At 39.4% G+C, this 24646-nt stretch overlaps 1 protein-coding gene across 1 annotated transcript in view; it reads left to right on the plus strand.

The window, feature by feature from the left end:
* Nucleotides 1-6372: 6372 nt before the first annotated feature.
* MMP20 (matrix metallopeptidase 20) overlaps nt 6373-24646 on the plus strand; it is a 41754-nt gene continuing 23480 nt past the window's right edge. Inside the window, exons 1-6 of the mRNA XM_036259509.1 lie at nt 6373-6499; nt 12840-13087; nt 17263-17411; nt 19967-20092; nt 20870-21031; nt 22879-23011. Of these exons, the coding sequence (XP_036115402.1) occupies nt 6374-6499; nt 12840-13087; nt 17263-17411; nt 19967-20092; nt 20870-21031; nt 22879-23011 (944 nt within the window). The 5' untranslated portion in view covers nt 6373. The remainder of the gene's footprint in view (nt 6500-12839; nt 13088-17262; nt 17412-19966; nt 20093-20869; nt 21032-22878; nt 23012-24646) is intronic.

Genomic DNA, 24646 nt, shown 5'->3' on the forward strand with positions numbered 1-24646 from the left:
TCCTCTCTGGGCCCTTTAAATAAACTCAGCAAGCCCTCAGTAGCCCTTGTTGCTACTGTGGCTGCTCCAGACTTGTTCCGTGCCATTCCGCTCACCTCTGCCTTCTGGTATTGCCAGCATATTCCAGCTCTGTGCCCCGGAACCTCATTTCAGCCCTGCCCTTTGGATCTGCAACTTGGGTTAGAACTTTCTTCTCTCCCGGCTTTCACCGTTGGCCATGGCTCACCCTGCGAACAATTCCTGGCCTCTGCCTTCCTGTTTCAGTCATCGGAACTGTGGGTGAGAGGTATCCTCCAACAGACAGATCTCTGCTCACCTTTTCTGCCCCACCTGCTGGTGCTGCCACCAACCCACTTTGTGCATAAAAAGACCTTCAATTCCCTAAGAATGGAAGCTCTTTGACATTTTCCCACTCTGTTATCTCCTTAGCTTAGAATTCCTCCCTCCCCATTTCCTTTCACCATCTCTCCTTCTCACCTCACCCCTCTTGTTGGTGAACTCTAACTCCTTCATCAGTCAGCACTCAACTGAAGCCCCAGCCTATGGAAGCCCACCCTCCTGCTCACTCTCATTCTCAACAGCCCAGGCAGAAACAGGCTTTTCCTCTTCTGCCCTCAATTGGACCTTTAAATGCCTTTATTATTCCACTAATTACACTGTAAGATATTTTTAGTTTATATTCTAGTCTCTTTCTGCAGACTAAGACCCTGGTAGACAGGAACAGGTTTTTATTTACTTTTGTAGCTAGAACACTAAGCCTAGTACCAGCATGTAGAATACATGCAAGAGGTTTAGACTGAGTAAATGAATGAAGCACGGGTAAACAAATGAATAAGTAAAATAGGCCACAGAACCCATCGTGTAGGTCTTCCATTTTCTCAAATACAAACTAAACTTAAAGGATACATTGACATAGTCTTTCAAAATTTCACTTATTGTTTTTTAAAATGTGTGTTAGCATTAAAGGAAAACTTACAAGCATGGCTAGATCTAAGGTCTCACTGCCTCAACACTACTGTTTACAGTTCTCAGGGTTCCCTTCCAGCTTTTTGCCCATATATACATACTTCAGCAGAATAGAACCAAATTTGTCCAAATTTGTATTTTGATTTTTTGTTTAAATTGTTCTTTTAATATTTTATGATTTGCTCTCTCATTTCTCATGACTAAATTATGTAACATGGAGTTACCATAATTTACATAACCACTTCCCTATTTTTAGATATTTAGGTTGTTTCTAAGATGTTTTGCTGTTATAACTAAGCACAAAATAAACATTCTGCTTTTTTTCTTTTAACCAATTTTTTTATATCATTCGTTTAAAATTATTAGGAATCAAATGTGGACCAAAAAGTAATTCTTGGTATGTATTGTATAATTCTTTTTTTTTTTTTTTTTTTTAAGGTTTCTACCAATTTGAAATGTAAAGGCACATTTTTTTTTTGTCACAAAGAATCAATCCATTTTTATCAAAGATCTTACTCCAAGTTCTCAGTCTTATTGCAGTAGTAAATTTTGAGCTCCTGGAATATAAAAACCGTGTCTTGTATCTTTGTATTTCCAGTGTCTAAAAAAATAACTAATGCTCAATAAATATTTATTGAATATGTAAATGTATATAGGTATTTTTATATAGAGAGATAGATATAAAGTTTGAAAGACTACATACACCCTGAACTCAAGCTAGCAGAGCCCCACATGACTTAGTCCCTTCTAAACACACGGTCCTCTGTCCTGTGGTCAAAGACTTTCAGATGCAACTTCACAAACTCCTTTAATAGCTCATTTTAATGCACAATTTCTAGATCAAATGGTTATTTGTTTCCTTCTATCCAACAAAAATCATCCAGGATACAAGGTAAGTATCCTCCCCTCTCTTCCTCTCCCCACCCTCTCCTCTCTCCTCTTTTTCTTTCTTTTCCTATACTTGGTGAAGATAACAAGTAAGTCAGCTTCTGAATAAGAGCCTGCCAGGCCCTCTATGAGCTTCTAATTCTTATTTGCTGTGTGAGATTCTGCGGGGTAGTCCTTGGTTTCAAATATACTATTTCTTTATTCCATTTTTTTTATTCCATCTTATTCTAACATATTTGTTTACCTAGATATTCAGAATACCCATTAATGTTATTCTCTAGTCTTAATAGAAATGTCTAAACTTCAAAAGTATAATTACAAAATAGAGTGTGATATGATTTACAAGTTAAATAAATAAACATTTTTTAAAAATCAGGCATTCAAAGTGGAGTATATTTACTAGAGGCATTTGAAAGAAAGATGTGATAAGGCTTGGTGGGCTAGGAGGCCAGCTGGTGGCTGATTGCTAGAAACCTGACTCACTGGAGACCTTCTTCCAGATCGTGAGTAAACTCCTGGGAAATCCAGAAATGTAATCAGTTATGAAAACTAAATTCACTATAGGTTGAAATATAGAAAATGGAATAACAACTGATCATTGGCAATAAGAAATGTCTCCATCAATCAGGGAGCTTGGGCAGTCTGGTTGGCTCATCTTCATTGCAGGCAAGACTCACAGGAGAGCTAGAGAGCTGCTTGGCAGGTGAAGTCAACCAAGTGGTCCATCTGCCTGCCAACCAACAAGGGGTCCAGTGTCCCTAAGGACACTGCTCAGCACAGACACCAATGTAGATATGCTTCTTGTGACTGTCAAGAAAACAGACTTTGACCTCTAACAGATCTGGGTTTAAATCTTGGAGTCACCACTTAATATCTATATGTACATCAACAAGTCTTTGCCTTCTTTAAGCCCAAGTTTCTTCACTTGAAAAATGAGATGTCTTAACTTTGTGTGAAAAATGCACATAAAGTGCTTGCCTGAATAGCTGTTTCATGTATGTTATTTTTATCATCCAATTTTTCTATAGATGCTTTCTAAAGTTCTCTTTGACATGGTCTCTGATGTGATTTCCTTGTAGTCATTGACTTGCTTTGATATGATCTTTTTAGGTTGGAATGATTTGGATTTAAATTTGATACAATAATGATAGAAAGAAAGGAGACTTTGCTCCCCTGTGAAGAGAAAAATATCAAGAAAAGGAAACACCTAGGGAGAAATCACCAGCTTGAGTTTGTCATTCTTTTTGGAAAGGGTAAAGATGTTGCCTATCACTGGCCTTGAGCTAAAATTTATTCACATTAATGTTTAAGTGACTTAGGAACATGAACTGCTATTCCTCTTCAGTTTTTGCAATTAACAATTGAAATGTCATACTTGGGAATATTGGAATTGATTACATTTATGCATTAGAAGAGTGGATTTTGGAACCTACTAGAAATATCTGTATTGCACCTTATAGGCAGTTTTTTTACCTCAATCTGCTTTCAAACGTGGAATTTAGCATACTCTTTAGAGTTCTATAGGCGAGGATATTGTCTCTCTATTGGCCCCAGAGTTTCTTACTGTCATTTCTTGCACTCAAACACTCCCCCTCTTTGTCTGCTTTTGCACTGGGGTCCTTACCATGAATTGGAACAGTGGCTGGGAGAAAACAAGGAAACAGATGACCAAATGGAGAAAATGTCAAGGATTCAGTCTTTGGTCTTCAATTTGGGCAGCTTCTATAAAGGTATATTTAGCACTGCAGAGGACAGGAAAGCATAATATATGCAAATTTTAAAAGATTATTGTAATATTTTTTTCCTCTTCTTAAACCAAAAAGTGACCACGGGTATGTATTTGGGCATTCATTCATTTATTTATAAAATAAACTCAACTGTGACTTTTGTATCCCTTAGTTTTCAAGAACCTTACAATTTAACAAGTAGAATGAGTCTACTAGATCTCTGGTTTTCTTTCTTTTTTTTCTTCTGAAAATCATGTGTTGTGTGCCTCAGAGTATGTGACAGTGATGATGTTCACATGTGCAACAAACCCTTGTTGAGTATCTGGGGTTATTCATTAGACCTCATACATCACTGTGACTCCACCGTGTTCTCTGTCCCACAGGAAAGTACATCAGAATGCAACAGTGAAAGCAATAGAGATCACTATGGGAATAACCTTAAATCTAGTCTAAACGTGAAGGTCATTCACATACTTTTGTTTGTGACAGAAAAATGGCACCAGTTGTTAACCTTGGTTCAGCAACCTCAGTTCTTGAGTTCTTACTAAGAAAGAAATCACAGCCAAGACTCAAATTATAAGAGAAATTTTATTTTAAAAGCCACAAAGGCAGAAGAAGTGAGCTGTAGAAGAAATGGGCTCGGGAAACAAGTTACAGCAAAAGAAGGGCCCTTGGAGCTTAGAGGAGGGAGAGAGAGAAAACTCTGGGGAAAGATGGGGCTGGGGGAAAGCTCGGATTGTTCTCCATAGACAGACCTACATGCTGGGTCTTCCAGCTTTTAGCTGGAGGCCTTAGGGGAGAATCCCAATACTGTAGAATATTCATCAGCTTTCAAGGTGTGCCCCATCGTGGTATCCACTGATTGGTGGGTGCCAGAGTGTTATTAGTCCATGTCGCTGGTCCTGATCTGAGCCATGGAATCACTCCATCTGATTTTGCTGCTTCTCTGGGCCTGGAGTTGAAACACGACTGTAGCCTATATGTCATCTTCCAGGGGTTAATGCTTAAGGGAGTGGTCATCCAAGGGCTTGTAGTTTTAGCCATTGCTAGGCACTCAGGGCTCTTTGCCCTGGTGACCCTCTGCATCTGCCCATCCTTCTTCCTTCTCCACTCCTGCCTAACTAACTGCCTACTGCACTTTCAGGGCTGAACAAGTATTAGTAATAAATTATCTGCAACAGACTTCACAAATGACTTTCAAATACCATGTTTGTCACCACTGAAAAATACTGTTCTGGAAGGTAAAGACAGTATTGAATACTTTTAGTGACTGGAATGTTCTTGGCACTTTTTATGCATTTTTTTTTAATTTCATCCCAGACCTCATGATCTTATTTACTCGACTAATCCAGTGGTTTTCCAACTTTCGCATGTATCTAATGACCTGAAGGGTTTGTTAAACCATAGATTACTGGGCCCAATCCCCAGCATTTCTGATTCAGTAAGTCTGGGTGGAGACTGAGAATTTGCATTTCCACCAAATTCCCAAGAAATAGTGATGCTGCTTATCCAGGAATCTCACTTTGAGAATCATTGATGCAGTCTTCCACTCTTCCACTCAAAAAATATTTATTAAAAGCCTACCAGGTGCCTGGCACCAAAGTAAAAAGATTAATTGAACATTATTTTATAAGAGCTAATGTCTACTGAGCACTCTGCTACAGGCTTTGTTATGACCTGATTTACTCCTTTATGACAACTCTACAAAGTAGGTATCTTTCTCCCTGTTTTACAGAAGATAATGCCACAACTGTAAGAGACTAAGTAACCTGTTCAAAGTCACATGGACAGCTTTCTGAACTAGGATTTGAATACATGTCTATTGGATGCCAAGTGGTGCCACCAGACACCATGCTATATGCTATGCTACCCCTGTAACACTAAGAAGCTTACGGTATTATTGTCAGTGTTTTGCAGATTAAAAACAACAACAACAACTGATGTTCAGGAGAGTTAAATTACATGCCCAAAGTTACACAGCTAGGAAGTATCTCAAACAAAATGTAATGTTAGTTTGTCTGATGCCAAAGTGTTTTCCCCACTATATATACCATTTGTCCTTGATCTGTTTCCAGATCAAGATCACTCTTAATCAGAACCAGGAAAAACTATATGCTCCTCAGTTAACCAGAGAGAGCAGAGAATGGGTAGGTCTGTCCAATGTCTTGGTTAACTTAGACATCTCTTGTGTTAACTTTCTAACAGTTATCAGTTCACTGTGCACCCTAAGTCAACACAGTATAAAGTAATGGTTCCCTGATGATTCAGGATCATCATACACCACAACCATGATTGTGAACAGTATTTGTTACTGAGAAATATCAAAGTGGGTGCAGAAGACACAGACAATTGGACTGAATGTGTAGGGAACCCAGAATTACTGTGGACAAATTAAATTATATTCCAATCATTTACCTTTTCTGGAATCAGAATGGAAAAGGGTCCCCAAACTGATACTAACCAAATGATTCAGTTTGCTTGAGTTCTAATTAATCAAGTTTACCCCAATTTATGTAAGTAGCTGACAAAATTCATTAAAAGTGGCTGCTTATCTCCTTTTGTGACTTGGTAAATTGCAAAGAATGAAGCTTTCCCTGACTCCTGTGTGCTGTTGTGCTACCCCGTCATCAGGGAGAGAAATAAGCTGTATAATTACCTTTTGAGACATGAATCATCCTTGCTCTGAGGGTCCAGACCTGTTTGACTCTATAAAAGCAGCTCAAGGTGGAAGTGCAAATGTGCTCTGTCTGCCGTCCCGGAGGCTGATATAATTACCGAGCTTCCTTGAGGAGATGAAGGTGCTCCCTGCATCTGGCCTCGCTCTCCTCCTCACCACGGCTTTGAACTTTTCTACTGCAGCCCCCTCCCTATTTGCAGCCACCCCCAGGACCTCAAGGAACAACTACCACCTCGCACAGGTTTGTGAATCTTTGCAGAATTCCCTCTTCCTTCTACCCCCGAAAACTAAAAGCGTATAGGAAGAAAATAAGGGGGAAAAACCTGCTATTTTTTTTTAAATCATCTTATAAATCCATTGAAGTCTAATAGATACTATCTCCTGTACAACTAAGATTGATGTCAGGTGCTCATGAGGTGTACGTGTTGCATGACTACATAAATAAATGGATAATTACTTACCCAGGTATCTTGTTTCTTATAGAATTTGAGGTGGCTTGCAAAAATATATGCAATACAAAACAAAAAAACAAAGAAGTATCTGAGAAATAATACAGGAGGAAAATACAGGCAGAATAATAAAAACTGAGGTGTAAGTTTGGCACATAGCGGTCAGCTTCCTGGCAGTCCCCTTGTGCTCAGGAAAACTTGGTCAAAATTTAAAGTGAACCCAGTTTTTCCTGGGTGCCTACCTGCTTCTCATTTGAGAGTCTTTCCTCTGTAAAGCATATTCCCCAAGTACCTTATTTACTTAAAATTTCTATATTTCCCTTTTTAAAATCTCTCCCAAATAACTGTTGGAAGGGATCTGATATAAATAATTCACATCAGAATTTTTGCAAAGACTATGTGTGACTCAAAGTGATTCAATATACAGGGGTGGACAAAAGTACCTTTACAGTTGTTTGTATAGAAAAAGACTTCCAGGTTATGATTATTACAATACCTTTATTAACTCAAAAGAATGTCACCATGTAACTGTAGACCTACTTTTGCCCGCCCCTGTATATTTGCTTCTCAGGGTTTTTTTGCATTTAATAGGAAAGTTGCAATCTTTTTTTTTTTTTATTCCCCACCTGAGGATATTTTTCTACTTATTATCAGATAAAGTGGGAAGGAGAGAGAGAGAAAGACAGAGAAACATTGAAGTGATAGAGCCACATCGACTGGTTGCTTCACTCATGACCTGACCAGGACCAGGGACAAACTGCAACCAAGATACATGCCCTTGACTTGAATTGAACCTGTGGTCTGCAGGTCAATGCTCTAATCACTGAGCCAAACCAGCCAGGGTGGAAAGTTGCAATCTTTAACCTAAAATAACAAGTCTCTAATGATGGAACTCCCAACATGAATGAAAGTTGTGTGGATGAGATGTTTTCGCACCAGAGCCTCTCTTTTAAAAGTCTGGCAAAGTGACAGCACATTTGTGATCAGCAACCCTGCCTCCTGGGTGCTTTCTTACCTGCCAGGCCACACCTGTGTACTGCTTCCTAGTTGCGCTGCACGGCTGATTATCGCCTAAACATACATCAACTAGTCCCGATCGGCTGTTTACACCACTGGTCCATTCTGACTGGTCAGTCCCCCTGCCACACCAGTCATTAAACATTTTGAACATCAATCAGCCCCCCATGTAAACAGGATGGTGACTGCCAAATACAGGTCTGCTGAATTTAACTTCTTTCGACTTGAGACCACTCTTAGATTAATTAAATTCAAAATAACATATATCAAACACAGGGGTTTATTTTAAATTGTATTTTACTGGTGCCACCTACCTTTGGGTCCCTTCACCGAGCCTCATGCCACTCTGATTCGGAAACTGGCGAGGCTTTGTGACCTCCGGAGGAGGATCATGCAGCCAGAACTGATCTGAGGTGGATGAAAACCATGATTCTAGCACAGGTTCAGACAAACTATGGTCATCAGAAATGCCAGCCATGCCTATGACTTACATATTAGCTATTACTCTTTTGTACCACAACGGAGTATGGCAAAACTAAAAATATTAACTTTAGCCCTTTACAGAAAAAAATTAGTTAACCTCTGATCAGTCTACACAGCAAGAAGGCTAGAACGTTTGGTGAAAACCTATTCTTGCTAGGAGCATTTGGAAAGAATTAGGCGGCCTTGGAATGTGGGTGATCTTTAGTGATCCTTTAGTCCTTCTTCCCCAAAATAAGTCAGCTCTCATCAGTTTTCCTTATGACATACCCTCCGAAAGACCTTGGACCAAGGACCAAGAAAACTTGCCAATACCTTGCCACCAGGCACACAGCACCTCTCCTGTCTGCAAAAGCCCTAGTCATCAGCTCTGGGCAAAAACAGGTATCACTGTTTAGAATGACCTGGGCAAACTTCTAACATTGGTCCCAGTGACTAAAAAAAAAATATGTCCCACCTCCTAGTTTATAGAATCATATAACAACTTTGGCAGCCTTAAAATACAACAAATAAAAAAACTTAAAAATAAGCAGTTTAAGTTCATTTATTCAACAATTATTTATTGACTGCTTACTGTGTACTACGTGCCAAGGTCAGTTCTAAGTTCTAGACAAACATCTGTGACCAGAACAAGTAATGTCCCTGTGCTTCTGGTGCTTACTTGGGGGTAACAGAGGGCGTAGGAAGGTGTTGGGAGGAAATAAGCAAGTAGTCAATTGATAAATGTCCAAAATTACTTCAGAAAGTAATAAGTGATATTGGAAAAAATTAACCAGGCTGATATAAAGTGACTGGGACGGTGGGGGGCATTTTCACCTGAGTAGTCCAGGAAGGCTTCTCTGAGGAAGTAACATTCGAGATTAACCTGAAATACATGAAAGAGCCAGTCACATGAAGATCTGGAGACAGAGCAGTCTGGGCAGAGGAAACAGCAAGTACAGGAGCATCAGGCTAGTGTGGCGAGGGCCGAGAGACCACAGGAAGAGGATCCAGGCTGAGTCCCAGACACAGGCAAGGCCAGGGGATCACAGGGGGCCCAAGAGCCCGCATCAGGATAAGAGCTTTCACACTGCTCTCTCCTATTTAATCACTCAGAGAGAACAAGTGGTTTCTTGTGCTTGGAAACACGGCAGCAACATTTCCAAATACCATGTGTTTCTTCTCAAACCATAAACACAAGAATCTACACTTGAAAAGATGAACAGGTTTTTAGTTTGTTTAATTAATGTCCACTTATACCCTTTAAATTCTGATTTACAGATGAACATACAGGTTTTTAAAATGATGGATGATGAAATGCTTACTTAGTCGTAATCCAGGCTTTTATTCTACTTTTTGTTTGTTTTTTAAAAATAAGTGATATCAATACATCTAAAACAGGTTGTTAAATTGTCCTTAAAAGCAATATTAATTTTTATTATCACATTATTATGAACTCATAATTAAAGACAATAAAAATCTTCCAAATACAAATAGTTAAATCGGGGTGTCTTTACTAGCATTTTACCTTCTGTGCATGAAGATATTTTTTAATTACTATTATATTTGCTTCCTACATTTCTCAGTGATTATTATGTCACAAGAAAATTTTTATACAATTTTCATGAACATCATTTTGAAGATTTACAAATATTCCAGAACATTGGGGTGGACAAAAGTAGGTTTACAGTTGTGAGTTTACAAAACAGAGTTAATAAAGCTGTTATAATAATCATATCTTGCATGTCTTTTTCTATACAAACAACTTAAACCTACTTTTGCCCACTCCTGTATAAGTGAGTTTCAATTTAATGACTTCTTTTGTTGGCCACATAAATTATTGCCATATGAATAATGTTTCAATGAACATCTTTCTACATCAGCCTAATCTAAAGGATTACTTTTTCAGTGTAGATTTCCAGAAGTAGAATTAATGAGTAAAAGAGTATACATTTTAAAGTCTTTTGATACATTTAAAAGCATTTTTTTCATTGGATCCTCACACTGCTGGGTCAGTAGGACAGAGACTGACCCTATTTTATTTTATTTATTTTATTTTATTTTTTTATCCTCACCCGAGGACATTTTTCCATTTTTTGTACAGATAGAGTGGGAGGGAGAGAGAGGAAGAGACAGAGAGAGAGAAATATCGATGTGAAGGGACACATCGAGTGGCTGCCACCCGCACGACCAACCAGGGCCGGGGACAAACTGCAACCGAGGTACGTGCCCTTAGCGGGAACCGAACCCGGGTCTCTCCGGACCAGGCCGACGCTCTAACCGCTGAGCCAAACCGGCCAGGGCTCGACCCTATTTTATAGATGAGAAAGCTGAAATCAAAAGAAGTTAGAGGAATTTTCCCCCAAACCTCTTAGAACCTAGGATTTATCACACAGTATCAAAAGTTCTCGAACTCCCTTTCTGTGACTTAGCCAAAGTAGAAAGAGATGTTAAAGAAACCATATCTTGAACTTCGCCTTGTATTGAAGCATACTTAACTCTGAGTTTTGAACTCTTAATTCCCTAGGAAAGTAGAGTAAATGAGGAGTTGGGGAGACCCGGGCCACTGGTTTTCCGGGACACACCCTGTCAGACTCCATTATTTTTATCTGTCAAACATTGAAAGAGAAGTGGAGAGAGGGCTACCTAAACCCTTAAACCCTATGATTTTAACCATGGAGAGTGGGAAGGGAGGGAGCAGATGGGACAATTCTGTTGAGTCCTGAAACCTTTGACCCAGTGTCACAATCAGGTGTTGAGCGAGTGTTAGAATGAACACAAATGCAGTTCTAAGTGCACATCTATTTGTCTAAAAGAACATTTTGACCCTGAAAAGTATGCCAACACCTGTCAATAACTTTGGCAAGAAAGTTCCCATAATGATTTAGGCTCTCAAAACATCGGATAATTCTTCAAAGAAGAACTGTACATAGCCATACAAGCCTGCCTCGAGAAACAAGAAAAATCCCAAATAAACAATCTAATTTTACACCTAAAGAAATTAGAAAAAGAAGAACAAAAAAAAAAAGTAAACAGGAAGGAAATAATTAAGGTCAGAGCAGAAATAGACATTAAAAAACAAAATAGAAAATATCAGTGAAACCAAGAGCTGGTTCTTTGAAAAAGATAAACAAAACTGGAAAACCCTTAGCCAAACTTATCAAGAAAAAAAGAAAGAGGTAGAGATTCCAAATAAGTAAAATCATAAATGAAAGAGAAATAACAACACCACAGAAATACATTAATCATTAAAGAATTCTACATTAAAGAATCATTAAAGAATTCTACAGACAATTATATGCCAACCAATTCAAAAATCTAAAAAAAAAGGATAAATTTCTAGAAGCATATAACCTTCCAAGACTGAACCAGGAAAGCATAGAACATCTAAAACAGATGGATTATTAGCAATGAAATTGAAGCAGTAATCAAACTCCCAACAAATAAAAGTCCAGGACCGAATGGCTTCAAAGGTAATTCTACCAAACATTTAAAGAGAAGTAATACCTATCTTTCTTAAACTATTTCAAAACATCAAAAAGGAATGAACACTTCCAAACTCACTCTACAAAGATAGAATTACCCTAGTAGTACATTACCCAAGGTCTAGTATTACTTCACATGAATATATAATACTATATCTAACAAATCCCCTATTGTTAGACATTAAGATTGCTGCCAATGTTTTATTATTTACATATATAAATATGTATATACAACATATAAATTAAAATATGCATACTTTATGTAGAATATAAATATAGTTAATGGGATATATAAACACTATTTATATACAACAAAAATACCATATATATAATGTATAAACATAAAATTTTATATGTAATAAAAATGTATATAAAAATTGTTAGCTGCTCCTTGTTTACTTTCCTGAAATAAGTTGGTTGAGTGAAATTTCTCAGTCAACAGCAGGTTCTGATCCTGCATTTGCATGACTCCACCTCACTCACTTCACCTAAGCAGTCATGGGAAAGTATTTTGAATATATATTAGAGGTTTAAGCCTTTATGTGCAAACAAAAGCTTTATAATGTATGGTTAATTTTACTTGTCTCAAGGGACAAAGAGCCTGTCCCAGGAAACCTGTCCCATGGAAACAAGTTCAACCCCACATACTGAACACACCTGAACTCATTAAAAGCCTCAGTAGGGAAGCAGACTGACACTCTGTCTTTGTATAAAATGAGAGCCTGGCATAGGAAGCTTCTGAGAGTCCAAAACGCTGATGTATAAGGAAAATATGATACCCATAACTACTTACCAGAATAGGGCAGTCTGTTTTGCAAATTGGGTACAGATGTCAAAGACAAATAAATGATTCATGAGGGGGAAAATGTTCAGTTTCCATCCATTATTTTCTCTCTTACAATAACTATTCATTGTAGGAAAGCTATAAAATGCAGGTGATAAATAAATAAGCAAACAAATCAAAATTCCCACTACCAAAAAGAAAATTGTTGTTAATAATTTGGCATCCTGTATATCCTTCTAAGCTGTATCTATGCAAATATATCTAAATTTTCTCAAAAATGAAAATATACCCTACACACTATTTTCATGTATCCAGAAAAGACTACCTGCGCGTGAGTACTTCACAGAGACTGTGCTGTAGGTATGTCAGCCTGCCTCTCCATTGCAGGCATATCTTGACAAGTATTACACAAAGAAAGAAGGGCACCATGTCGGTGAGATGGTTGCACGAGGAAGCAATTCCATAGTAAAGAAGATTAAGGAGCTACAAGCATTCTTTGGCCTCCAAGTCACCGGGAAGTTAGACCGGTCCACAATGGACGTGATCAAGAGGCCTCGCTGTGGAGTTCCTGACGTGGCAAACTACCGCCTCTTCCCAGGGGAACCCAAATGGAAAAAACATACTTTGACATACAGGTAATGAGATCTGAGTCTTTACAAATTCATAGAGAAACACCCTCTCTCTCTCTCCTTTGCTTTTAAAAAATCTTCCTTCTGATCTGTATAAATATCATGACTCATCACAACCACAAGAAAGAAGAACTTTCAGCTCTGATCTTTAGACAATGACACTGAAGAATTCACTAGAAAATACGATCTCGGGATTATTGCAATGGCTCCCCATTAGAGACAACACATTTATCTTTTTCTTTTTTTTTAATTTTTTTAATTGATTTTAAAGAGAGAGGAAGGGAGAGGGAGAGAGATAGAAACATCAATGAGAGAGAACATCAATTGGCCACCTGTTGATGTCCCCCACTGGGGGTTTGGCCCACAACCTGGGCATGTGCCCTGACAGGGAATCTAATGGGCAACCTCCTGGTGCATGGGTTGATGCTCAACCACTGAGCCACACGAGCAGGGCAACACATTTATCTTTGAAGAAAAATAATCTCGTCTAGGGTTAATAACCTGATAGCATCAACCAGTAATCTTAAAGGAACCTGTTCAATCAGAAGGGTTGATAAACTAATAAATTGTTTTCATGGATTTAAAAAATCATTTATTGATGACTTATTAAGTACCTACCATAGTCATTCAATTTTGGAGATAACATGTCTTTTATCCGACTGCTCTTAGCCCCAGGCTCCCCCTTCCCCCACCGTATGCTCCCCCACACCTCCACACTCACTGATCACCCTCGGGCCTCCTCCTGCCCGGATCAAGGATTCTGTGTATTCTGAGGGGACATCCTCTCAGCGCTCTAGGTCATCACACAGGAATTCCTTCCCGCAGCCCGGTCCCGCTTCTGAGGCCAGCACAGGCCTCGTCGAGGGTCCGCTGACGGGGATCATCCATGGTGCCCACCCCTCCGCCTGAGGTTGGGGTTGGAAGCAGGCAGTCCTTGCGTGGACCTGCCTCTTGCAAGCTAGACAGAGGCGGCGTCGGAGAAGAATGGCAGCCTCCATTTCTATTTCTGCCAAAGGCCTCGAAAACGTAGGGGTTTTCCAGGTAGAAATGCAGACCAAGTAAATAGCTGCAGAGAGTGGAACGGCCTGGTGCGGGGGCAGCAGGGCCCTGGGCAATGCTTGTGGTGGAGTAAAGGGCAGGAAGGGCAGGATGTAGAGCAGCCTGCAGGACTGCTAGAACGTGAGGCTGAACTGTTTGGACTTTAATCCCAAGGCACTGGAGAGCCAGACCAGGATCAGTATCAGACTTCACTGTCTGGATGAGCCTATCTGGTCGACAGCTGGGCATGGAGAAAGTCCAGGCTGTTAAAATAGTCCCAGCAGCGGTGTACCGGAGCTGTCTGCTAACAGCTCACAGAGCCAATCCTTACATTTTCTGCAGTTATGCAGCCAGTTGTTAAATTTCCAAGAATTTTGTGAGCTGGTTGCCAAACAGAGCCATTATTAAAAATTAAATGATGAACTTACACTTAAATAAATTATATTTTAAAAAAAGATAATCAAAACATTGCTTTTTAAATTATACTACACTTATCTATGTTCACAAAGCCATTGACATCTATTTTACTTGTATGGTGAAAATGATGTGCCATTGCTCAATTCTTCCCCACTTTGTGTTCCGTGGTGGCAAGTTGGTAGCTTAAAATTAGCCATAATGAGAGTGTTTATAATATGAAAACCTGCAAACCCTGCAAATCAAGAATCTTTGTCATAGAGCTGATTGTTAAACTGTACCAGTTCCTCTCTGTGATCAAACGGGGGCCCGAACTAGGCCATTTGTTAGCGGCATGAGCTTATGAGTCCATAAGGTGGAGCTCTGAACATAAGAATTAGTCAGCTTCAGCTTCAGAAAGACACAAATCAAAGCATTTGCTCCCTTAAGGAAAATAATCCATAAGGAGTTGAACACACAGTGATTATGAGATGATTAAGGGTAAAACAGGAAAAATTTATATAAAACCATGGATTCTTTTTCATTGTTTTCTTAAAATAACTTGTATCATATAATTTTAATCTGAATATGCACAGCAAAAACAAGGGGCATAGATCAGGATAACTTGGCACTTTGGAGAAGTAGAATGTTCTTGTGATAAGTCGGGCAGCCCCAAAATGGCCTCAACACGCTCACAGTCCATATCCACTCTTGGTCCTGAACAACTCTCCTGCCCCCTCACAAGAGGCCTAGTACTCTGTCTATACAGTTACTGTGCTCCAGAATAACTTCTTTTATTTATTTATTTATTTATTTATTTATTTACTTACTTACTTACTTACTTACTTATTTTTGTTAGAGATGTTTCTCCTTTTTCCCCCATTAACACCCTCCTCTCCCTCCCTCCCTGCCCTGTCCCCAGCTTTGTTGTCCATGTCCATTGGTTATGCATACATGCATATAAGTTCTGTGGTTTATCTCCCCCCCCCCCGACCCCCTCTTCTGGGGATTGTCAGTCTGTACCTCACTTCCACGTCTCTGGGACTACCCTGTTCTTCAGACTGTTATGTTCATTATATTCCACAAATAAGTGAGATCACTTATAATGGAGGATTTAAAAAGACAAAATATATCATAGCCCTATGTGCATAAACTTTGAAATCAGATAGAACTGGGCTCAAATCCTGCCAAATCATAAAATGTAGAATTATTATTATGAACTCTTAAGGCGTTGTGAGAATTAGATGGTGTATCATGTTTAAAAGAGCTTAGCACGGTGTCTAGCCCTTAGTATGTGTTCAAAAGAATATTAGTTATTATCACTATTGCTCATCAATCTCTAGACCTTGGGTCAGGACTTCATTCGCTTCTGGTGCTCTTCCTTTCTCTGTCTCTGCCTTCTCCAACCCAACACATAGCCAGCTCAAAGACATGGCTGACTTTCTATGATGTGAGGGAATCTCAAGGTACTAACTACACAGAATTGTGAAAAATCACAGATTCTTGTTATGCAGCGGACTTGGTGTATTTTGAAAGCATGTAGTTCTTGTCCCCAACCCCTGGAATTAAAGATCTCATCCCTTCCCTTTCCAGTGCTGAGTTGAGCTATTTACCATCCCCTCTGTGAGACCTGATCCCTTTCATTAGGCCCCCAAGATTATCTCTGTTAGTTTCTGGTTGAGATTGTACCACCCACATCAGAATAACTTAGGACACTAAGTTATTCTGATGTGGGGAAAAATGCAGATTTCTGGATCACATCTGTAAATTTTAAAATCTCCCTAGGTAGTTACCATGGGTCCTAAAATTTGAGAACTGTTGAGTAGGCACTAAAACCACTAGCTTTTATTCATTCATTCATCCATTTATCAAGTACATTTGCTAAATACCTATTATGAACAAGGCACTGGACTAGGAGCTGGAGAAAGAGAGAAAGTAGACTCAGTCTCACTCTCAAGGTTGGCTCTCAGAGACCCAGTTTCTCGGTCTGCATCTGTATTCCTTCCCAGCCCAGGACCCCAGGTGGAAGCTCCTCTCTCCAGCCCTTTCTTCGAATGCTGCCAGAACCCCTGCCTCTAGGCTCCAGGCCAGCATGTGTTAGAAAGCCACCAACTGTCTCTCTCCACAACTATTTGTCTCCCAAACACCCCAAAAAACTCTATAATTTTCTGCCAGCAGATGCCACTGTCACACCAGGACTTGATAAAAGACTCAAGCATTTTCAGTTCAAGTAGCACTTCCTCTTTTAAAATGCATTATTTTAAGAAAAAGAAATATCCCCCTATGGCCCTGGGGAAATTCTGATGGCCTTTCAATAAGAGTATGCAAAACCTCCAAACTCCACATTATTTCATTTTTATTTTTACAATTGAAAATTTTCAATCCTTTAAGGGGAAAAAGAGATCTCTTCTCAATTAAAACCACATTAGGGAAGATAGACTTCTCGGCACTTGCAAATTTACACAAGATGTTATTCTTCAGAATTAGTGATAATATAGTAACAATGAAAGCCAAACTGTTTCAGCACCAGATTATCTCAACTCTTTCATTTCTTCACTTTATTTTTCTTATTGTTTAACATGTTTCAGTAATTTAACAAATATGAAAGCAAAATAAGTATTGTATTGAAGAGGAAAATATGCATGGTAAATTTATGTTCAATATTTAAAATTTTAGTACAAACATAATTCTTGGCTTCTTCACTGAGGAGCATTTACTAAAAGAAAAATATGTTCCTTCTATTTTCACAGAATATCCAAATACACATCTTCCATGACTTCTGCTGATGTAGACAAAGCCGTAGAGATGGCCTTGCAGGCCTGGAGCAGCGCTGTTCCTCTGAACTTCGTGAGAATAAATTCAGGAGAAGCAGATATTATGATATCTTTTGAAACAGGAGGTACTGTGATGCTTCTTGGATTTTGTCTACTAATCCAGAGGAGAAATGTTCCAATACTTTTCCTTCTACAATATTTAATCCAAGTGATCAGCACAACCCTTCCTCACACAGTAGTGTGATGAGCAGATGACCTTTATCTGGTCAGAAAATAGAACCAGAGGAGTTCTCAGCATTTCTTGTCATCATTAGACTGAGCTGTAGAATGGACACAGTGGAACCCATTTTCACTGTGGTTTTGCCCCATTAGGGACAGATTCAGTCAGATTTAGCTTTCCCATTGGTTGGGAGTTTGGGGGCATATGACCTCATGCCATTCCTATGATGATGTTCATTGCTTTTATATCCCCTTCAATATTAGCCAGGAATCTCCCACCTTGAATCCTCACTGAAGGAAATAAATTTTACAGTAGCCTTGACAGCTTCCCCCCTGCAGCAGTGGGTAGGAGAGCGGCATGGCTGTCTTACCCCCACTTGCAGACGACTGGGAATCACCAGGTCTGCCTCCAACTTGCCCACTTCTCTGCCCCCCACTCACCCTGGTAAGGAGTAGAGGCATAACTTTGCAAAGAGATTGGTGGAGCTCTCTGAGCCCTTTGCAGGGAAAGCTTGTTTAGTTCGGAAAGGAGAGGCCATGAAATTACTTTTTCTTCTTAACTTCCTAATGGGCAAGGTAAGTGCATTCCATTGCCTCTTGCCCTCCAAGGATAACGTTTCTAAGTGTCCCTCTTGTTTCAAGTCTTGATCTTAATTTTAATCTGATGTCACTGGGGAAAGCCATGCTTTGAAGCTAGGAAAGAGAAGATCAAGCAAGTCCTGAATACAAATGCTTTAGAGATGGCCCATGGTGGGTCCTGTTCTTCACAGAGGACCAAGGCCACCCCCAATAAAGTGGCAGTACAATGTGGCCCAGAGCAACTTTGGGGACCATGGAGTTAATATCTTTTATTCTTGTGTCCTGTCCCCTAAAACACAAGCTGACTAGGGACTGTGCTGCCATTTTACTAGGTACCTCAGAACATGTAACCTGTGTTGCACCTAGACCTGGGAAATGACACACCAGAACTTTGGGGGTTTGGGGAGCTTTTTTTGAGGTTTTACTTTGTTGTTGTTGTTGTTAATGATATTTTTTCCACTAATATTTAAAGAGAATGGAAGGGAGGGAGGGAGAGAGAGAGATAAACATCAATGTGAGACACATCCATTGGTTGCCTCCCACACCCACCCCAACTGAGATGGGGGATGAAACCTGCAACCCGGTACATGCCGTAGACCAGGAATCAAACTCAGGACCCTTCGATGCACGAGCTGATGCTCTAACAGCTGAGCCACACTTGCCAGGGACTACATTTTTTTTTTACTTTATTTTTATTGTTGACACTACTAGAGATGTCCCCATTTCTACCACTTCGCCCACCTCCACCCAGCCCATGACCCCCACTCTGGCCATCACCACACTATTGTCTGTGTCAATGGGTTATGTATATGTGTTGGTTTTTAATAAAACAGTGTATCTTACCAAAATCCTGGAAAACTGTGAAACATAACTTCTACACCATCCCCCATTTTATTCTTCCTCCTTTTCTATTAAGTTTGTAATGAACTGTTAATTAAATAGAGATGATAAAGCCAAAATATATGAAGCTTTAAAAGTTAGGATTTTACCTAAGCAAAACAAGCCAAACAGAGAAAGACAAGTATCATATGATCTCACTTATTTGTGGAATATAATGAACATAACAGTCTGAGGAATGGGGTAGTCCCAGAGACATGGAAGTGGGGTACAGACTGACAATTCCCAGAAGAGGGGGTGGTAGGGGAAAGATAAACCACAGAATTTATATGCATGTATGCATGAACAATGGACATGGACAACAAAGCTGGGGACAGGGAGGGGAGGGGGGAGAGGGAATTAGTGGGGGAAAAAGGAGAAACATTTGTAACAAAAATAAATTAATTCATTAAAAATAAATAAATAAATAAATAAAGGTTAGGATTTTATAAACACCTTTATTACTTTCATGAGTTTTGCACATGAAAGTATATCAAAATTACAGAGAAATTTTTGGCACTCCTCAAATTGTATTATATTGTGCTGTACAAACAGAAAGCACACACATGCTCATTTTGCTGTCACTCTCTTAGCTAAATCAGATGTGGAAATCTGTGCACTATCAACATGCTCACATTCCTATCAGTGGAGGAGTCCGCTATCAAAGGACCATCTGTGTTTTCTCCTTTTGTAATCTATGGCATGGGCACAATTCACAGTATGCCATGTGTCAATTAACAGATACCACAATAAAAACAATAACAGAAGAACATTTTTTTTAATGCTTTCTCTCTCTGAAATACAAAATACTCCTTTTAATTTTCCTGATGACAGACTACTCATTGATATTGAACTTCTTATTATTTAAAAAAATGAATATTGAAAATCTATTTATATGAGAAGTGTCAGTGCTATTCAAAAAGTTGTCTATTCCCTGTAATGTTATGTCCCCCTTCCAAGTTGCTAGAAGGACTAAATGCTGTTGGCATTTCTCCCCACTTGTTAGATCATGGGGATTCCTACCCATTCGATGGGCCCCGCGGGACGCTAGCCCATGCATTTGCACCTGGAGAAGGCCTGGGAGGAGATACTCATTTCGACAATGCTGAGAAGTGGACTATGGGAATGAATGGTATATATGCACAATTCACCATAACCTGGAAAATATTGTACCTTCTTCTGGGCCTCCATCATGAAACCCTGAGGTTCAACGTCCCAAGCCACCCTTTAAGTAGGGGGGCTGGCTAGGAAAAACAAGTAAGCCAAAAATCCAAAAGGAACACTAAGGGAAAGACCCTCCCTGAGTCGTGCTATAGACTTGTCTGGTCTCTGGTTCATAGCATATCATCTCAAACGCAGCAATCCCCATCCAGCTGTTTCTTCACCTCCACAGTATTTTGTTTCTTACTTGTACTTAGAAGTAGGCTACATTCAGAAATGACTGCAGGGAATTAGTGCTCTCCTGGGAAGTTAGGGGGATGGGGATGAAAGTGCAGAACATTGAGCATGTCCTCTGGAATTTTTCAGTGTGAAACGTGTGTAGATAAAAAGGAGTAGTCTGCAAGGGCAGGGAACTAGTTAAGCATTTGTGACCTAAATCTAAATATTACTGCCACTATTATCATTTTGCCACTCTTGGCTCTAGTTAGACCCTTTTTTTTATCAGTCTACCAAGTATCACTGACAATGAACAAAAGCGGTTCATTTACATTTCCCTCTCTCCCCACCCCCAAAAAGAACTAAAATAAGCAAAGCTAAATGCCAGAATAAACTACCAACTTCTGAATAATTTAGTTATGAAAAGAAAATGAGTTAACTGTGATTTGGGTGTAAATTCTCTGTAAGGACAGAAGGTATTGAAAATAAAACCCTGCGTTGATGCTGTTTTATTTTCTCTCATATTGTCTAGGTTTCAATTTATTCACCGTTGCTGCTCATGAATTTGGCCATGCACTGGGCCTAGCCCATTCCACAGACCCCTCAGCACTGATGTACCCAACTTATAAGTATCAGCATCCCTATGGATTTCACCTCCCCAAGGATGACGTGAAAGGGATCCAGGCATTGTACGGTACAATCACTACACTTCTTTGTTAACTAACTGAAAGAGACAAGCATTTAGTCTCCAACTTAGAGAAAATATACTTTGCCAGGAGTCACCTGCAGAGGTAAAGATTAAGCTAAAGGCCAAAACTCCAGCTATGCAGAATTTATTTACCAGATTAGAACACTGCTTTCTTCTAAGATATACAATTAAATTTTACATCTTTCCTCTGAAGCATATTGGTCCCATGATGACCACAGAAAATGCAATCATTGGTTTTTTGGGTGTAGGTTAGGATTTAGACTTTAGGAGAAGATGGATATATTTCATCATTCAAATATATGGTACTTACTCATTTTCAGATAAGTTACCTTATTTTTCTAAAAACAGCAATTATGATGATAATAACTACATCACTCAGTTGCATAGACAATCTGCAATTTACAAAAATGTGTCATGAGTCACCCTACACTATCCTCATTACCGCCTTTGGCATGTGAAGTGTTTTCCTTATTTGATAGCTGAGAAAGCTGAGGCTCAAAGACAGTAAGTATCCCAAGATACTCAAAATTATCTCAAGTCCTAACATTCTTTTAAACGTAATCAAGGATTATTAGAAACTCTATATCCAACTTCCTTAACAGAAAGACAAATTCGTTCATTCATGAGAAGGAATCTTTTTTTTTAATATCTTTTCATTGATTTTTTAGAAAAAGGAAGGGAGAGAGATAGAAACATCAATGTGAGAGAGAAACATCGACTGGCTGCCTCCTGCACACCCCCACTGGGGATCGAGCCCGGAAACCCAAGCATGTGCCCTGACCTGGAATTGAACTGGGACTTCTTAGTCCATGGTATGATGCTCAAACCACTGAGCCACACCAGCTGGGCATGAGAAGAAATTTTGATACACTGTTAGATCTTGACCTTTTTCTTTAATGGACAAAAGGCAGAAAATTCTAGAAAATGATTTTCCTTTAAGCCTTGGAGCAGGTTTTCAGTCTTGTCCCCAGAGGCAATGGCTCAGGCAGCCCCAGCTCAGTCTTCTATCGCTGGTAGATAGTCTCTCAGGAACACAGAGCGGGAGATAAAAACTCCCCAGCAATTCTCCTGAGAAGTGGGTCCTTGTTTTAAAAGAGAATCCACCAGAAGGTGCCTTTTTTTCCTTTTCATTTATCCTCTTATGTATATGGCAGGGGATGGAAGGAGGTGTATTAGTGAGAATAATAAGCCCTGGCTGCTAAATAAACATCTGCAGGATCTCAGTGGCTCAGAACAATGCACAGTAAAATCTATTTCTCGCTCATGCAAAGACTAGTTCAGAGAGCATGACTGTTGGATAGCCTTTCTCCATGTAGTGACACAAATGTGCAGGCTTCTTCTAGTTCCTTTACCTTTCACCACATAGTGCTTCACTTCTATCCATATGTTCAAAAGCTTAGGGAAGTTATCCTCTGCACAGAAGTTACTCGTATCAGAGGTGATACCTTTAAATAGCAAACACCTTCAGTTTCCATTCAACTTGGAACCCCTGTAGCTATCAAAAAAGTTATGTCTAATAATAAAAGAATAGCTACCATTCTTTGAATATTTACCATGTGCCAAGCACTCTAAGTCTTTTCAGACATTATTGAATTCTCACAAAAACCTGAGTAGGTACTGTTATTGCACCCTCCCATTTTACCCATAAGGAGACTGAGACCTCAAGAGGTTAAATCATTTGCCCATTTATCACACAACTCAGTCCCTAGTGAAGCTGGATTGGAACCCGGGTCTGCCTGCCATTGACAGCCACACTCATTATCACTTTGTCAAATACAGTGAGCAGACTCTAGAGTCCTGATGCCATTTGACCAAGTCACTTTGAATCCTAGGACCTCGGAAGACATTCCCAGGAAAGCCCACTGTGCCAAATGCCCCCCCTCATAATCCTGACCTCTGTGACTCCACCTCATCTTTTGATGCAGTGACAATGCTGGGGAAGGAGCTGCTGTTCTTCAGGGACCGGTAAGCCTGACATGTGCTTAAGACCACGAGGTTGTCCTAGAAGTGTGAAGAAAATAATTTATAAACATATTTCACTCGACAACATCTTAGTTTTCCATATCAATGAATTTCCATTTTTATCTTTATTTTAAATATGAACACTGGGTGAGCACAAAAGTCTTGAGTACACAAAACTATGTATTCTTGTATTATTACTTATTAATGATTGTATTTTTTTACATATGAACAACTGTAAACCTACTTTTGCCTCACTCTGTATATCATTCCAATGACTAATCCCATTCTTATGAACATCTAGGTTATTCCTAATTTTTAAAAATTAGAAATAGCTTAAATTAAATATTTAACAATAGAGGGACATTCACTTTTCAAAGCAAAATTAGAGCAGAGCCCAGGAACCCATTAAGCTAAGTTGGCTTAAATTCTGACCATGTTTCTTACTGATTAAGTGATGCTGGGCAATTAATGCACCAAACACATAGTGATCACTCAATATCTGGGAGTGGAAATCAAAAATTATGTACAATGTGCTGAGGCTTAAAAACTTGAGGTACTTTTTATTATTATTTCTTTTCATTGGTTCTTTTTATTAAGACATTGATTATTGACATTTTTATTGACTATTAGCAACAGCAAATCACTCCTGATTCTGAGTGTGAAGAGATGGAGCAGGAGGAGCCTGGAACACCGTGCTAAGTAACACTGGCTGTGTCTAGGGATAATGCTGTCAGGTTTTACATTGCCCAGACAGGTGCATGTGACACTCGTTCAGTGACAGAGAAATGACACACTGGCCGTGGTGTAGCATGTAGCTTATTTTTTTGGCAAATATCAGTGGCTGTGGTGTGGACAAAGGAGACAGTGAGGTTAAGGATGTTATGTCTTTCTTTGCAATTATAATTGTTTTCTTTTCTTTTTCTTTCTTTTTTTTTTTTTTTTTTTGTAAGTGCCCCTAGCAGGAACCAAACCTAGGACTCTCTGGTCCGTAGGCCAACGCTCCAACCACTGAGCCAAACTGGCCAGGGCGATATAATTGTTTTCTTAAAAAGAAAAAAAAATTAAAAACCTTCTATTAAACTGAGCATTTAGCAGTTACTAATGACTATCTGAAGTAGATACGTCTTTTGACAAAGCTTTGACTATAAATACTGAGGGCGGTAACAGAATAGAGAGGGAGGCATAGATGCAAGAGATATTTAGAAATGATGGTCAGGGAGGGACTTTGAGTGGTCTCCTAGCACTAAATTTGCCACTAACATGCCATGGGAACTTGAACCTCTCTTCCTCCATTTTAAAATGAGGTTCTGTCTGACATTCATCTTGACTTCAATGTGTTCAGTACTTACTATCTAAACACTTTGGTATCAAATTCTTACAACGGCCCTATGAGGTATGAATTATTATTCTCTTCTTATAAGCCACAGCAATAATAAGCAACTTGTTCAAGAACACATTGCTGGTGAGGCATAGAACTGGGACCCACATATACATGAGTAGGCAGGGCCTGTGCTCCTCACCCCTGCTCTACTGCCTCCTCCTGTGTCATCCAGAGAAACAATCCCATGACGCTATAGCTCTGATCCCCTATCGGCTGTCCCCAAAAGTCCCAGAGTGTTTGCTAAGCTGGACAAAGAA

Source organism: Molossus molossus, unplaced genomic scaffold (assembly GCF_014108415.1).
Source record: "Molossus molossus isolate mMolMol1 unplaced genomic scaffold, mMolMol1.p scaffold_m16_p_13, whole genome shotgun sequence".
NCBI lineage: Eukaryota > Metazoa > Chordata > Mammalia > Chiroptera > Molossidae > Molossus > Molossus molossus.